Source organism: Mauremys reevesii, linkage group 6 (assembly GCF_016161935.1).
Source record: "Mauremys reevesii isolate NIE-2019 linkage group 6, ASM1616193v1, whole genome shotgun sequence".
NCBI lineage: Eukaryota > Metazoa > Chordata > Testudines > Geoemydidae > Mauremys > Mauremys reevesii.
In genome coordinates this window covers 64296315-64311557 of record NC_052628.1, presented here as the reverse complement: position 1 = coordinate 64311557, position 15243 = coordinate 64296315, and the positions used below count along the sequence as shown (strand labels likewise).

Here is a 15243-nt window from a genome sequence, read left to right as displayed (position 1 = left end):
ATTGTCCACCTGCCAATGAGCAGAAGTGGAATCCACAAGAATTTGTTTGCCTATCTAGCACCTAGATTTTAACTGGTTTACATAAGAATGGTCCATCTAGCTCAGTATCCTGTCTTCCAACAGTGGCCAATGCCAGATGCTTCAGAGGGAATGAACAGAACTGGCAATCATCAAATGATCCATCCCCTCTCATCCACTCCCAGCTTCTGTCAAACAGAGTCCAGGGATACTCAGAGTATGTATCCTTGCACATCCTGGCTAATAGCCATCCATGGGGCTATCCTCCAGAAAGTCATCCAGTCCTTTTTTTTTTAACCCTGTTTTCATTTTGACCTTCACAATATCCCCTGGCAAAGAGTTCCACAGGTTGAACTGTGTGTTGTGTGAAGAAGTACTTATTTTTGTTTGTTTTAAACCTGCTGCCTATTAATTTCATTGGGTGACCCCCTAGTTCTTGTGTTAAGTGAAGGAGTAAATAACACTTCCTTATTTACTTTCTCCATATCAGTCATGATTTTATAACCTTTATCATATCCACCCTTAGCTGACTCTTTTCCAAGCTGAAATGTCCCAGTTCTATTAATCTCTCCTTGTATGGAAGCTGTTCCATATCCCTAATCATTTTTGTTACCCTTTTCTGTACCTTTTCCAATTCCAATATATATTTTTTTAGATGGAACAACCAGATCTGCATAAAGTATTCAAGATGTGGGTGTACCATGGATTTATATAAAGGCAATATGATTTTTCTGTCTTATTATTTATCCCTTTCCTAATATTTCCCAACATTTTGTTAGTTTTTTTGAACATTGAGTGAATGTTTTCCGACTTTTTTCTTGAGTGGTAACAGCTAATTTAGACCCCATCATTTTGCAGTTCTCCATTGTGTATTATGTTGCATTTATCAACACTGAATTTCATCTGCCATTTTGTTGCCCAGTCACCCAGTTTTGTGAGATCCCTTTGTAATTCTTTGCATTCTGCTTTGGACTTAACTATCTTGAGTAGTTTTGTATCCTCTGCAAATTTTGCCACCTCACTGTTTGCCCATTTTTCCAGATCATTTATGAATATGTTGAACAGCACTGGTCCCAGTACAGACCCTCCCAAGGAACACCACTATTTACCTCTCTCCATTCTGAAAACTGACCATTTATTCTATCCTTTATTTCCCATCTTTTAACCATTTACTGATCCATGAGAGCACCTTCCTTCATGTCCCATGACAGCTTACTTTGCTTAAGAACCTTTGGTGAGGGACCTTGTCAAAGACTCTCTGAAAATCCAAGTATCCTATATCCACTACTAGATCACCCTTGTCCACAGGTTTGTTTCCCCCTGAACGAATTCTAATAGATAGGTGAGGCATGATTTCCCTTAACAAAAGCCATGTTTACTCTTTCCCAGCAAATTGTGTTAATCTATGTGTCTGATAGGTATATTCTTTACTATAGTTTCAACCAGTTGCCTGGTACTAAAGTTAGGCTTATTGGCCTGTAATTGCTGGGGTTGTCTCTGGAGCCTTGGCATCACATTAGCTATTCTCCAATCATCTGCTATAGAAGCTGATTTAAATGATAGGTTACATACCACAGTTAGTAGTTCTGCAATTTCGTATTTGAGTTCCTTGAGAATTCCTGGGTGAATACCATCTGGTCCTAGTGACTTATTACTGTTTAATTTATCCGTTTGTTCCAAACCCTCCTCTGATGACACCTCAATCTGGACAGTTCCTCAGATTTGTCATTTAAAAATAATGTTTCAGGAGTGGAGATCTCTCTCGCTTCCTCTGCAGTGAAGACTGATGCAAAGAATTCATTTAGTTTCTCAGCAAAGGCCTTGTCTTCCTTGAGTGCTCCTTTAGCACCTCAATTGTCTGGTGGCCCCATTGATTGTTCAGCAAGCTTCCAGCTTCTGATGTACTTACAATTTTTTTTTGCTGTTACTTGTATAGTCTTTGACTAGTTGCTCTTCAAAATCTTTTTTAGCCTGTCTAATTATATTTATATTTTATATATGGGAATTATTTTGATTCAGGGATACAACCTGTGCTCTTCTGTATTTCATTACAACTACTCAATGATAAAGTTTCCAATTGGGGCAAATTAGTCACACTACCTAAATATAGCTTTAAAAAAACTTATCCTTTGATTTTCTGTCTAATTAGATAATTTCCCAACAAGATTTCATTATTCATTTTAGGACTTTGGGAAAAGCAGACATTTTTAAATACTAGGCAATATTTAAAATATGTATTTGGAAAACACAATTGGCAGCATACTGAGATTACAATATAAAGAAAGAAACTCTCCCTTCCTAGTCCAGAAGAAAATATTTTGCTAGCATCATTTCTGAATTACGAACGTAATTTTATTTCCTATAAAGCAGAGACAGCGTCATCAGGCATTTTTCTCAAGTAATGTACTAGTGATAGGAGTACTAGATAGGCAACCTTATTGAAGGAAATTCTTAATTGATTCATTAATAGGTCCTGAAATCTTGCCTTTAAACATTTTATAAGAGTCACAGCAGCCTGGCTATGCATCATTTCTAGATTTAAAGTGAGTGAAACATCTTACAACTGCAGTACACCTATCAAGATTTATAGTAGTATTTCAGTCCAAATCGAGAGCTTTAAGATTATACAGAAATGTCATATCAGTTTTAGGTGTGGGGTACTGAACTTCATATAAGATTTGTATGCTGAAAATTTCCAATGTGTTTGTTAGTATTGCATGACATAAGAGTTCGGAATGATCATTTTGTGAGAAGTGTTTGCCCAGGGTGCTAAAGTGTTTTTGTCTTTTATTGTGTTTTTGTGTGAGTTCGCTTGAGAGAGTAGTGATTCCACTCTATTTAGTTAAAACTCCCATGTTTCAAACTGGAACAGGTACAGAGAAGGGCTACTAGGATGATCCAAGGAATGGAAAACCTGACTTATGAAAGGAGACTGAAAGAGCTTGGCTTATTTAGCCTAACCAAAAGAAGGCTGAGGGGAGATATGATTGCTCTTTATAAATATATCAGAGGGATACATATCAGGGAGGGAGAGGAATTGTTTAAGCTTAGTACCAATGTGTACACAAGAACAAATGGATATAAACTGGACACTAGGAAGTTTAGACTTGAAATTAGATGAAGGTTTCTAACCATTAGAGGAGTGAAGTTCTGGAACAGCCTTCCAAGGGGAGTAGTGGGGGCAAAAGACATATCTGGCTTGAAGACTAAGCTTGATAAGTTTATGGAGGGAATGGTATGATGGGATAGCTTAATTTTGGCAATTAATTGATCTTTGATTATAAGCAGGTAAATATGCCCAATGGTCTGTGATGGGATGTTAGATGGGGTGGGATCTGAGTTACTGCAGAGAATTCTTTCCTGGGTGCTGGCTGGTGAGTCTTGCCCACATGCTCAGGGTTTAACTGATCGCCATATTTGGGGCTGGGAAGGAATTTTCTTTCAGGGAAGATTGGCAGAGGCCCTGGAGTTTTTTCACCTTCCTCTGCAGCATGGGGCACGGGTCACTTGCTGGAGGATTCTCTGCACCTTGAGGTCTTTAAACCACAATTTGAGGACTTCAATAACTCAGACATAGGTTAAGGGTTTGTTACAGAAGTGGGTAGGTGAGATTCTGTGGCCTGCATTGTACAGGAGGTCAGACTAGATGACCATAATGGTCCCTTCTGACCTTAAATCTATGAATCTATGTTCTGCACTATTTATTTCCAAAAGGGTGCAAAGAAATAAAATTCTCGGGTTTTGGGTTCCATTTCTGTGAGGCACAATCAGTAACAGTAATTGGCCCAATTATGGTAATGATTTTACAGTAGAGACCAACTCAACGGTATTGATGGGTGAACCTAAATAGAATTGGTTAAGATAAGGATTTAGAATTTTAGTTGCTTTCTAAAGCTTCACCAAATTTAATTGGTCTGGAAATTGAGCTGTGAATCTTGTGAGAACAGAGTTTCTTGTGAAACTCAGCCTAGAAATAATGTGCATATTTTTTAACAGCGAGGGTAATGAGCCATTGGAACAACTTACCAAGGGCTGTGGTGGATTCTCCATCACAGGAAATTTTAAAATCATGAATGGATGTTTTTCTAAAAGAGATGCTTTAGTTCAAGCACAGGTATTGGAATTGAAGCAAAAATTAATACAGGGAAATCCTATGTGTTATGCAGACGGTCAGATGATGAACACAATGGTCCCTTCTGGCCCTAAAATATCTGAACCTATGAAAATGTTCAGTGTGGTCAGAAGTAGCACCTGGGATGGTACTCTGGGTACTTAGATACTAGTCCTTGCTGAGACCTGAGCTGTATGAACACGGAACATTTTGGTTAGTTTTCTTAAAACTTCAAAGGGTTAAGTGTTGGGTGAAGGTTTCTGTTAATTCCTATTTCATTAAAAAAATGCACTCCACTCTTCTAGAAGGATATGTATTTTAGAAAAGCATTTTTGAAAGGTTCAAGTATAATGCAATACCCTTTATAGAGAGCTTCCGCACATTAAACAAGATCATTTTACTTGCTGTAGAGAACAGCTGGTTTTGAGTATTCTGTTTACTAATATGCCAGAAACAAAATGACACAAAAGCATTTAACAAAAAAACAAAAACCCACCATCACTGATTCTAAATTATTATTATATATGAAGGCCTCTTTAACTCTTGTGCCACAAGGAGGTCTGAAGTAAACTGTCATAATCCTTAAAATGCAGAGTAGTTGTAGCCATGCTGGTCCTAGGATATTAGAGAGACAAAGTGGATGGGTGCTATCTTTTATTGACCCAACTTGTGTTGGTGAGAGAGACAAGCTTTCGAGCCACACAGAGCTCTTTCTTGAAAGCTGGTCTCTCACCAACAGACGTTGGTCCAATAAAAGATCTTACCTCACCCAGCTTGTCTCCCTAATAATCTGTAACAGGCAGAAGGAAGTGGAACCAACCTTGCTAGGAGAGGTGCTGTGCCTGGCCAGAGTTTAAAGCTGCCTTTCCCTACTTTTATTAGGGGAGAATTCTGTCTAGCATTCTCAGGAGTGAATCTCTTTTGCGCCCGTAGGAGATGATGCACCAGTGGTTAATAGATCCCTGAATCTTTCTCCATGTATGAGATCAAATAATTATACTTGGCACTTAGAAAATGCCTTTCATCTAAAGATCTCAAAGCCCTTTTCAGCACAAATTATCCTCACTGTATAATTCCCATTTTACAAATTAAATCAAGCCAAAAGGAGGTGAAATGTTTTACCCAAATTCACAGTTGCTTGCAAAGCTAGAAATACAATCCAGATATCCTGACTCCCAAGTCCTGGCTCTAATCCCTATTCAGTGCTCACCACTAAAATTTTTACAGTTTTGTCATTACAAATAGGTAATATTACCATCGTTTTCCTTATACTCATGCGTGGGGAATGCCATAATGTGTGAATTATGTGGAAAGGCATTTGTAAGATTGTGGTGGTGACAACTGTATCTTGCCATCTCCCAGATGTAACCCAGAGTCATCCATTTGAATCATAAATAAAATTGACCAAAGTGCAAGTAGTATGCAGGTTTCTCAAGAAAGCACTAAAGAGCACTTAGTCCTGACCTTAAGCAACATAAATCGAAGTTACTAAAGAGCAATCTTGTACTTAAAAGGAGATCTTGTTTAAATCAGTTATGAACAGGCATACAGAAAAAGTGGAGGGGATGGGGGGAGGGGATCTTTGAGTAAAATAACCTGGTTTCCTTTTTAAAATCCTTTAGAGGGCATAATAATTAAGTGCTTTATTGTGTTTTTTAAAACATAGTCTGTGAATGTGGGTGGGGAAGTGCACCATCCTGGCAGCAGTTCCTTAGGGCCTGATTTCCATGTCACTTACACTAGTCTACTCTTATTTACTTCTTGGTTTACATCAGCATGAGAGGCGAATCAGGCCATCTGGCATTCCTGGAGACATAATACCTTGATGAACGACGAAGGTGCAGCCAAGTGTGCAATGAGCATTCTATCTACAGCAGCTGAGTTTTGCAGGTTGGCGTAGAATGAAGAGCCAGGCCAGGCCCTGTCCCACTCTGGCCCCTTTGGTAATTCTAGCACTGGTGACTCTAAGAGACTCTCCTGATGCTTGTACTTTGGAAATGCAAGAACTGAGATGTTGGCTGTCACTTACCCCGGGTAGAAAGAGAGGACCATAACACACTCTTCCTGCCTTCCCTCTTCTGTATGCCCATGCAGGGCTAGCCGCTATCTAGCCTCTTATTACATCCTTGTCATTTAACCTAATAATATACAATAGCAAAACTAAAATGTTTAAAAAGGAAGGCATTATTTATTTGTTCAGTATAAGCAAAAGTCACTGCTGGCAAAAAATTTCCAACTCTATTGTAGTCAGTGGAATTGATTGCTCTTGTTTATTCAGTGGAGATATTGGCCCTATGAATTTAAGATGTGACACTTGAAGTTCTTGCTATTAAAAAGCTTGATGGCCTCTTTTCATGTCTCATCCATGTTTCAAAAGCTTCTAGAAAATGGATAAAATGTAACATTTAATTGTCTTGCAATCTCTATCATCCCTAGTTGTGGACTTCTCTCTCAAGGTACATCCAAACAAGTCCTAAATCTTTATTATTTTCCACAGTTGCTATTATTCTGTAAATCTGTTGTAACAGCACCCACTACCTCCAGTCAAATGGGGAAGCCACCTCCAGTACAATTAATGTGCAGGCCTGCAAGGAAAATGACTGCACCACAACTAAAGGTGGGGCAGAATTTGTGTGGGCTTACCCAAAGAAAGACAGCTCTGCTTTGTGGTTGGGGGGTGGGAGGGAGGGAGAGAGAGGAAAAGGTGCTCGGTGGTCAACTTTGCAGCAATGACTCACGCCCCCCACCCTCTTAGGAATGTTCATAAAGGCACGAAACCTGGGTGGGGCAAGTCTCTATGTGAAAGCAGCAAGGAAGCCAGCACCGACCCTCCCTCCCCTAGTAGGCAGCAAGTGGAGGTGAATGGCAGGCTGGGTTTGGACCTGCTGAGAGCATTACGCTAGTCGCCCCTTTTAAAGGGGGGCTGGGAAAGAATTTTTCCCACACCACCAGAATTGGCTTCGGTGGAGTGTGGGTTTTTTGCCTTCCTCACAACTGGTGTGAGAATGGACCTTTTCTGGTGAATAGAAAAGGTGGTAGGCCATATGTCGCAACTTATTTTGTAATATTGGGTGGATGTTCAGTGCAGGTACTCCATAGGGAGGTCAGCCAGTGACCAGATAAATGGCCTGGTAAAGGACTTAAAAGGAGGTTCTCGATAAAGAAACAGAAGAGGTGAGGGGGTTCAGGGACTCCCATGACCAGTACAGCAGGGAGCACCCCCCGTTCCATTCTCATAGCCCTCCTTAAGCCTCTTGTGAGGCTGGTGGATGCTAAGGTCCAAGCCATGGGGCAGCTGGGGGACTTGTATAGAAACAAAGGGGTGCTGGTGGAAGCCCCGGAGAATTGATTTGAATAAGCATGGATTTGCCTGCACTGTACAGTTCATCTGCCAGGTAGTCCCAGACATCTATATAATAAAGTTGTGGCCTGATTAAAACCCATAACAGGTCTCCTGTCCTCCTTGTGGTATACCCAGACAATGAGACAATTAGCTGACTATCCTCTTCTTTTCTGTTTCTCAGTCCCCCAAATTAATACAAATCAATTGCTAGTGTTCCACAGAGTTAGGGTAGCAAAAATTCTAAAGACATTTAATTTTAAAAACTACTAGAAATTTGAAAATAATTGCACATTCTGATGTTATTTTGAATCTCATCAAGCCATGTATTAATGTATCTCTAATGGCATGATTTCTTTTTACACCTCTACGGTAGTTGAAATTCAGTTTTTTTAAGTGAGATCTCCTAACCAGTGTATGGCAGTTCCAATTAGCTTCTCTTGGGCCTGAAGTGCATCACAAACGGTAACAAGGTCTCCTAGGAACACTTTTGTTGCAAGTACTGTAGTCATATTTCCTCATTAGTTCCTTTAAATTGTCACTAATGCCATGTTCCAAGCTTTTGAGAAGTAGACCAAAACCAGAAAAACTAGGTATCTATATAGAATAGACAATTATTTTTCATAATTCAAGACTCCTTTGAAAGCCTTTGATAGTTTTGAAGCTTACACAGTTTAATTTATTAACCATTACCACTCACTTAAGTCAGAGGATTTAGTGATTTGTTGCCTAGGATAAGAAAAGAAATATTTTGTCATGGCAGATGATTCGTTTTCTAAATTTGTGATTTTTTTAAACATTATTTTTATTCTTTAAATTTTGCACAAACTATGAGCAAAATAAGAAAAACATAAAATGTTTAAACATGTTGTGTGTACTTTTATATGGGTACCATCAAAATCAATAGACCTCATTTTTTGCTTTGGTCTGAATGTGTCCAGTTCATGCTGTTTTTCTGCTACACTTGTCAGCGCAGTTCTTGAGAGGATGACAGTTTTTGGAGACTATTGCCCTTGCAGACACTCTAAAGGAATGATTTTTTCAACATTTCATTACTCTTCCTGCTTGTGCATGTAGAACTGAGAAGGGCTGAGTAAAGATATAGCACAATATGCATGTGCACTGTTTCACACTATCTCCAGGGTTTGTTAACAGTGGTCCTTCTAATCTAGGAAGCTGAGATTTTAACAGTGTTGCAGTTGTTTTTTGTCAAGTTCTCATACTTTCCAGAAATATGAAGATATTTTTAACTGATAGGTGTAAGAGGCAGTTTTGATCCTGCCATCCTGAGAACACCACTGAACTTTGGGAGTTTGAAACTCCATTCATCATCACGTTACTGAACGGATTCTGGTTGCCTACAAATTCATGACACGTTTCGTATTGTAACACTGCATGTTTACATTAGTTATGTTCTTCCTCTGCAAAATAGTATTTGATTGGTTTTGTACTGTGAAATCATTTTGTGCCATTTGCCTTTTCCTGGGCTCTGTACATTTACTTGTTCAGGATACCAACTTTATCAAATTTGATAAAAACTAACTGCATATCAGACTGTCAGAGAGTAGTCTTCATAAAACTTATGGTGGATGTGGAAAAGGCTTGGCAAGATGGCGCAAGGTCTTTTCCTTGTCAGATTGAGTGAATGAATAATTACACCCCGCCCCCAAAACTCATGATTTATAGTTCACTCTTCATCTGGAATTTTTCATGTGTTAGATGGTTCTAAAGAGTTCTCCTTCTTTAGAAAAGTCACAACTCAACTCAGAAGATTATATTTTTAGTGGGCTCAGTTCCTGAGTATCTTGTTTACTATTCTGTAAGCTCCACTAATTGAATTTCTTTAGCCCTTTGATTAGGAACAATTCATTGTTGTGGTTATAAAATTAAGGGGCTAGGGGTGCTCAAAAGAATATGTACATGTCAAGTATATTTTCATAGTCTGGGAAAACAAAAAATATTATCATTATTCCAAGACTCACTCCTATTTCCAACTTTCTTTCTGCAAGAATGTTTGCTCTTTATGTAAGTAAATTGACATTAAATAATGAATTGTTCAAAATAATATTTTTTTTTAAATCTAACATTTTATGAAGATTGGTGCAAATCAGCCAGAGTATGAATTTAATGTCTTAAAAAGACAGATATGGCTACAATCTGGGGTAATTTTTTGATGGATTATAGCAAACAGACTAAATATGACTTGATCCTTGCTTTGTAGAAAAGGTTAATATCATTTGGTGCTTTTACCCTTTTTCTTTGATTTCATTTTTAACAATGATTAATAAAGGTAGAGGTAATGAATATACAACTACTTTCCCCTCTCCCTTTCATATTGTAAGGGACTTGTTCACCAACGTAACCGTAATATGTGTTCTTTCCCATACAAGTTGATTAGTATGTGGGGGAGGCAATTTAAAGTGTTTTTGATATCCCTACAAATTAATTTACATGTGGGTGTGCTACAGACGGGAACTAAAAGTGAAAATTAAATGGTGGAGCATAGCAGGCAGCTGAAGGCGAATATAAGCATTTCTATAGTATTGTTCTAGCTATATTAAAGATTGCATGCTCTCAAATAAATGTGTGATCAGTTAATTTATATGGATGCCCCAGGTGATTCAGTGTTTTCATAAAACAAAAAATGTGCACATTTTGACAATGGGTTTTATATATTGTGAAAAATTCACTCAGATTATAGAAAGTTGAACTGTGTTTTCAATGTAAATTCTGTGTAGTTGCTCAGAAGACCTTAGAGGATTCCACAAGCCATGCAATGGGGGTTCAACTCTCACGGTTAGAATAGCACAATTGGGGAAAATTAAGGAATAGGCAATATATGCAAGTCCCTTGGGTCCTAGTTAGTGAACTCATGTGATTATGTTAAAATTGAAGCTTTCATTAAAAATAAAGCAATCTTGTATTTATGCTCATGGAGAAAAGTTTGAAAATATAAACTGAGTGTAAATCAGTGCATCTGCCTGAGTCTTCAGTCAACCTGAAAAACAGTTCTGAGAAACATAAATTGCCTCCAGAATTGGGTGCTCCTGATACTGCCCTTCCAAGAGTGGAGGAGGGCACTGACAACCATCACAGCCCAGGATTTTATGGGGAAGGGGACCTTCACTACCATTACCCAATCATGGCTCTGCTGGTATTGATGTTGGCATCAATACCCATACAGATTCTTAAATGAATGGGAGCTGAGACTTCCCTCTTCTGAAATAGACTGCAACCTGCCTAAAATCAGGAAGTGGTGGGGAAGTCCAGCCTACCCAAAGAGTGGTGGGAACCCCAGTAACCTCTCCTAATGCCATTCCTAAGAGATGTGGGGCCATGACATGGTAGGAGGAAGCCATTTAGGGCAATGGATTGCCTTCACCTGGCCCTGATCATGGTGTGTTTGCAATGTTTCATAATTGACAACAAAATGAAAAACTAGGTTGTTTCTTTGGTTTGACTCTCTTCAGGTAGTAATGTTCAAGATTAATTTATAATGCTGTGTGCTTGCCCAGTTAATCTTCTCTTGGTAAACACCTGACATAATTATAAAAAATTCTAAACCTTATAGAATATATTATTGTGTCTAATGAGATGTAAATATTTTTTTTCCAAAATTAGAAGTTGGCTCAAAGTGTAGTGTATGTAAAACATTTTCAAATTAGGATTGGAACTTCAGTTCTCTGCCTCATGACTTTCCCCATAAATATTAATAGACAACATATCAAAATGTTCCTGTTAATTAAAAGGGCTATTCAGCTTTTAATGATATCTAATTTGCAGATGTATGGTAGACTGCAAGTAGTTCTTGTTAAAATGTATCTAGTCTCAGTTTGTAGGAGGATAATTTTCTTTTTATTCAGATTATGGATGTGTGCAGTAAAACAGTATTATCATGGAATACAATACAAAGTGTTACATTTATTTGTCTTAAAAATCAGTCACTTTTGTGCCACCTCACAAAGGCAACAAATTCCTCTCCCAAAATGAAGTCCTCCAAAAATGTAAATGCATTTCATAAACCTTATAGAATAAGAGGGTTTAACTGTTTATGTAGTTTCTGATTTGTATAAAAGTAACCCGATGAACCTGCATGGTTCAAAGAATCGATAATGTGAAAAGAGTTGGTCTCAGTCCAGTTCCCAGAATGAATATCACCACCACAGTTGATGCTAATAGGTGCCCTTGTTGGCAGTCTCAGTAGAGAAGACAAGAACTGGAATGGACATGGAGACTGTATTATCCTCTCTCCCCTAGAATTTTTACTTAAAGTCAAGGTTGAGATGCCATGGTAAGAAAGTTTTCAGTCTTTCTACCTTTGTGTTCTCTGCTCTCTGGCTGAAAAGAGGACTTCACTCTCCAGTACTGCCACTCTAGCAACTTTCCACATACTATGTTCACCCAATTTTAGAAAGGAAAATGGAAAAATTATTAAAAATGTGACCTGAGGGATGATGTAAATATGGTGAAGGAAATCAAGGTCAAAGCGACCTCCACAGGCAGTTAAAAAAAGTAAGTTTTGGTTCAGGATTTGAGGAGAGGGAAGAGGACAGATAACACTGAAAGTATGTGATGCTGTTATCACTGTAAATTCTAACAGCTATTCTGATTTAAGAAATCAAATTGTCAGCATCAACAATAAAATCAGGTTGGGGAATAGTCTGCTGCTCCCGCTGCTGCTGTGTGGAGTGTGTTCCTGAGGGTATAAATGTATTTCCCAACAAAGATTATTAAGAATTCAAGAATACATATGTTCACTTTAAAGTTAGCAAATATTTTTATCCTGAGTAATGCAGCTGGATTGACTTGGGAGCGGTAGCAGTCTATTGGGTCAATGACCTGCAAATTAAAGAGGATCCATTCTGGCTCTAAAGGAATCGTTACAGTCTATCTTGCTAAAAATCCTCTTTTAAAAATGTATCTATGTAGAAAATTACCCACTCAACAGGCCATCATAGCTAGTCTAATGAACAAAGAATATGTTTTAAAATTAGCAGGACAAAAATACATTTTATGGTACTTCATTACGTGATTGATACTGTGTAAATAATACAGTTGTAAACATAACATATATAGAGATATTAATCCAGATTTAGTTATAATTAAATTATAAAGGATAAACATATATTTTACAACATATTTAGTTCTTGTTTTCCTTTTTGTTTTGTACTTACAAGTTAAAGATTGAGAGAAGTCACAGATAAAGAACTGTGTAATTATATAGTTGTGACAGACCAAACAGAAATGTAGAAATTCAAACCCCAGTCTCATAAATTAGATCTTCTGTAGCAACATATTGGAACACAAATGGTACATGCTATTTCATGACCTGATGAATGCTGATCTCTGCAATAATCACTGTAGAAACATAAAACCGAATTTCAGCCCGACATTTGTAATGGCTGGTATATTCTATGTCGCTATTGTAATGTAGCTTACACTTTTTGTCTGCAAAATCTCTCAAAGCTTAAACATTGCATGAAGCAGATCTTGTATCTGATATTTGCACTGAATTTTACAACAGAAACCAAACATTTCTGTAACGTTTTCTTTTTTTTCCCAAATAACCTCTATGTGATATTGTATATTGAAACTGCATTAATGTATATTTTGAAACCGGTTGTCACAGTCCCACCAGGCTGTTGAGTTTGGGTCCACACAAGTCAGACCATGTGTACTTTTAAGCTTACTTTGGTCTGTCTCTTTCTTCGGCCCCTCTGTCACCCTTCCTAGGCACAGACTCTGTTATCCCTTCACAGAAGTGGGACCTCATGGTCCAGCTGCCCTAGGCTCCCAGGATAGTGTTGACCTCTCTGCCACAAAACACCCCAGTTCCTTAAGTGCACTCTTTCCCAAAGCTCCAACCCTATAGGCACTCTGGTTTACCATTTACTTCTCCAGGGACATATGATAGTTGAAGCACATGCCAAAATTCCAAAACCAATTGCCCTTGAATTAGACAACACAAGAAATATACAGATCCAGCCAAAATAATAACACCTAGACACATATCCCTGCCTCAGTTTCCTCACCACCCTCAAGCGTTCTTTTGGCTTATGTTAGAGTCCTCTATGGTGTCCAGGATCCTTCCTTTCTCTCATCCCTGCACATGGCTTCTCCTCCAAAACATGGAGCCTTCTCTCATTCCTGTATCCAACTTTCTGCTTCTGGTCTCATCTCCCTCTTTCCAAAATGGCCTGTAAGTTAACCTCTCTTTTACAACTTACAGTCCCCTTGTCAACCCTCTGATCAGGTGATCATAGGTCCCTATATAGTGATCCATTGCTTTGTTACTGGTAGACTGGTTCTTCTGTGCAGTCAACTCTTTGTCCAACCGTGCTTCCATGTAAACAGAAGACCATAAGGGTTTAATGATTCTCCATTGTTAGCACTGTATCGCTACCCCTCGGAATTCCAGTTCAACATAGAGGTAAAAAGACAACAGAGAAGGCAGCCAAGCCCTATGTTCAAAAAGGGGTTTGTAGTTTGACAAAAAAATATACAGAGAGCACATAATCTCAAATTGGAATCAATAAATTGTACATGAACATATTCCCCAAATTGTCATACTAGTGATATAAAAATATTCAACATGACTTAATGTTTTGCCTGTCCAGAGTTTTTTTGGGTCATGGGAATCTTAGTAGTCAAAAATGTGAGTTTAAAAGGTGTGGCTATAATAAATTCTATTGAAAGAGTTCTAGGGAAGGTCACAAAAAGAAGAAAGTTTTGTATAATACGTTCAGAATTACCTTGTGGTGTTACCTTTGTGGATGAGTCCTTATTGATTTAATATGAAATGAATTCTTGCAACTGAATCTTATTTTGTATGTATTCCAGATGTGTGGAGGTCATTGCTAAAGAAGGACAGAACCTGAAAGAGCTGTATTTGGTATCCTGTAAGATTACCGACTATGGTATGTAAAATGGCTATTGTTTTTCACCCTTTGTCAAAACTGATCTACTGAAACTTTACATGGAGATGTAAAAAGTGAAAATTACCTGTGACACTTGTAAAAATGTTGCTGTGACACTAGACAGAAGATTTAGAATGAAGAAGCTAGAGGACAGGCACTCTGTTAGATTTCAGAGAGCTGCAGGTTTATCCTTCATATAGAATTGACTGAAAAATGTTGATTGATCTCTGTGATGAGAGTTTGAGTGTTGATCGATAAACACTCAGATTTGAATTAATTTGCCTCCTGCTCTTCCTTCTTTCTTCACCTTTAGTTTACATGGAGATTTGCAGGGTCTAGTAGATATCTAGTCTTTTTAATGAACTCAGACTGGTTCTTCCTTTCAAATCTTGCACTGTTCTGGGATCTGAGAGTTGAAATCAGGGATTATTTTTGGCCCAGAAGAGAGGCAGGGCCATGCAATGCTAAATCACATCCACTGCACACCTAGTGTGAGAACAGTGGCTTGGTGCAGGGGAAACAGTGACCCTGGGTTTTGGGAGAAGAATCCTCCTCAGGATGCAAAATGACAATGAAGTCACTTTATGGCTACTGCTGCAATTTCAGGGTTGTAGTAGCCTCTGCTCTGATTGAAACCCCTCCCTTCATGTAGTTGCAGATCTGCTAGCTATGCCATATCCTCAAACCTTTCTTCTGTATCTGCTTGGAAGGAATTCCTATAGAGTTCATGGCATCCTGTCACTCATCCCAACCTAGTGAACTGACATCACCCTCTAAGGGCCTTCTTTGGATGAAGGGGGTGACAAGGGAGCAGTAGTTTCCCTCAAAAGCAGTATGACCAAACTAGTGAGGTAGTG

At 38.4% G+C, this 15243-nt stretch overlaps 1 protein-coding gene across 6 annotated transcripts in view; it reads left to right on the top strand.

Annotated features, from left to right (window-relative positions):
• FBXL17 (F-box and leucine rich repeat protein 17) overlaps window positions 1–15243 on the top strand; it is a 464738-nt gene that overhangs the window by 307484 nt on the left and 142011 nt on the right. For all 6 annotated transcript variants that reach the window (XM_039544561.1, XM_039544560.1, XM_039544563.1 and 3 more), the window contains exon 7: window positions 14310–14386. In XM_039544561.1, the coding sequence (XP_039400495.1) occupies window positions 14310–14386 (77 nt within the window). The remainder of the gene's footprint in view (window positions 1–14309; window positions 14387–15243) is intronic.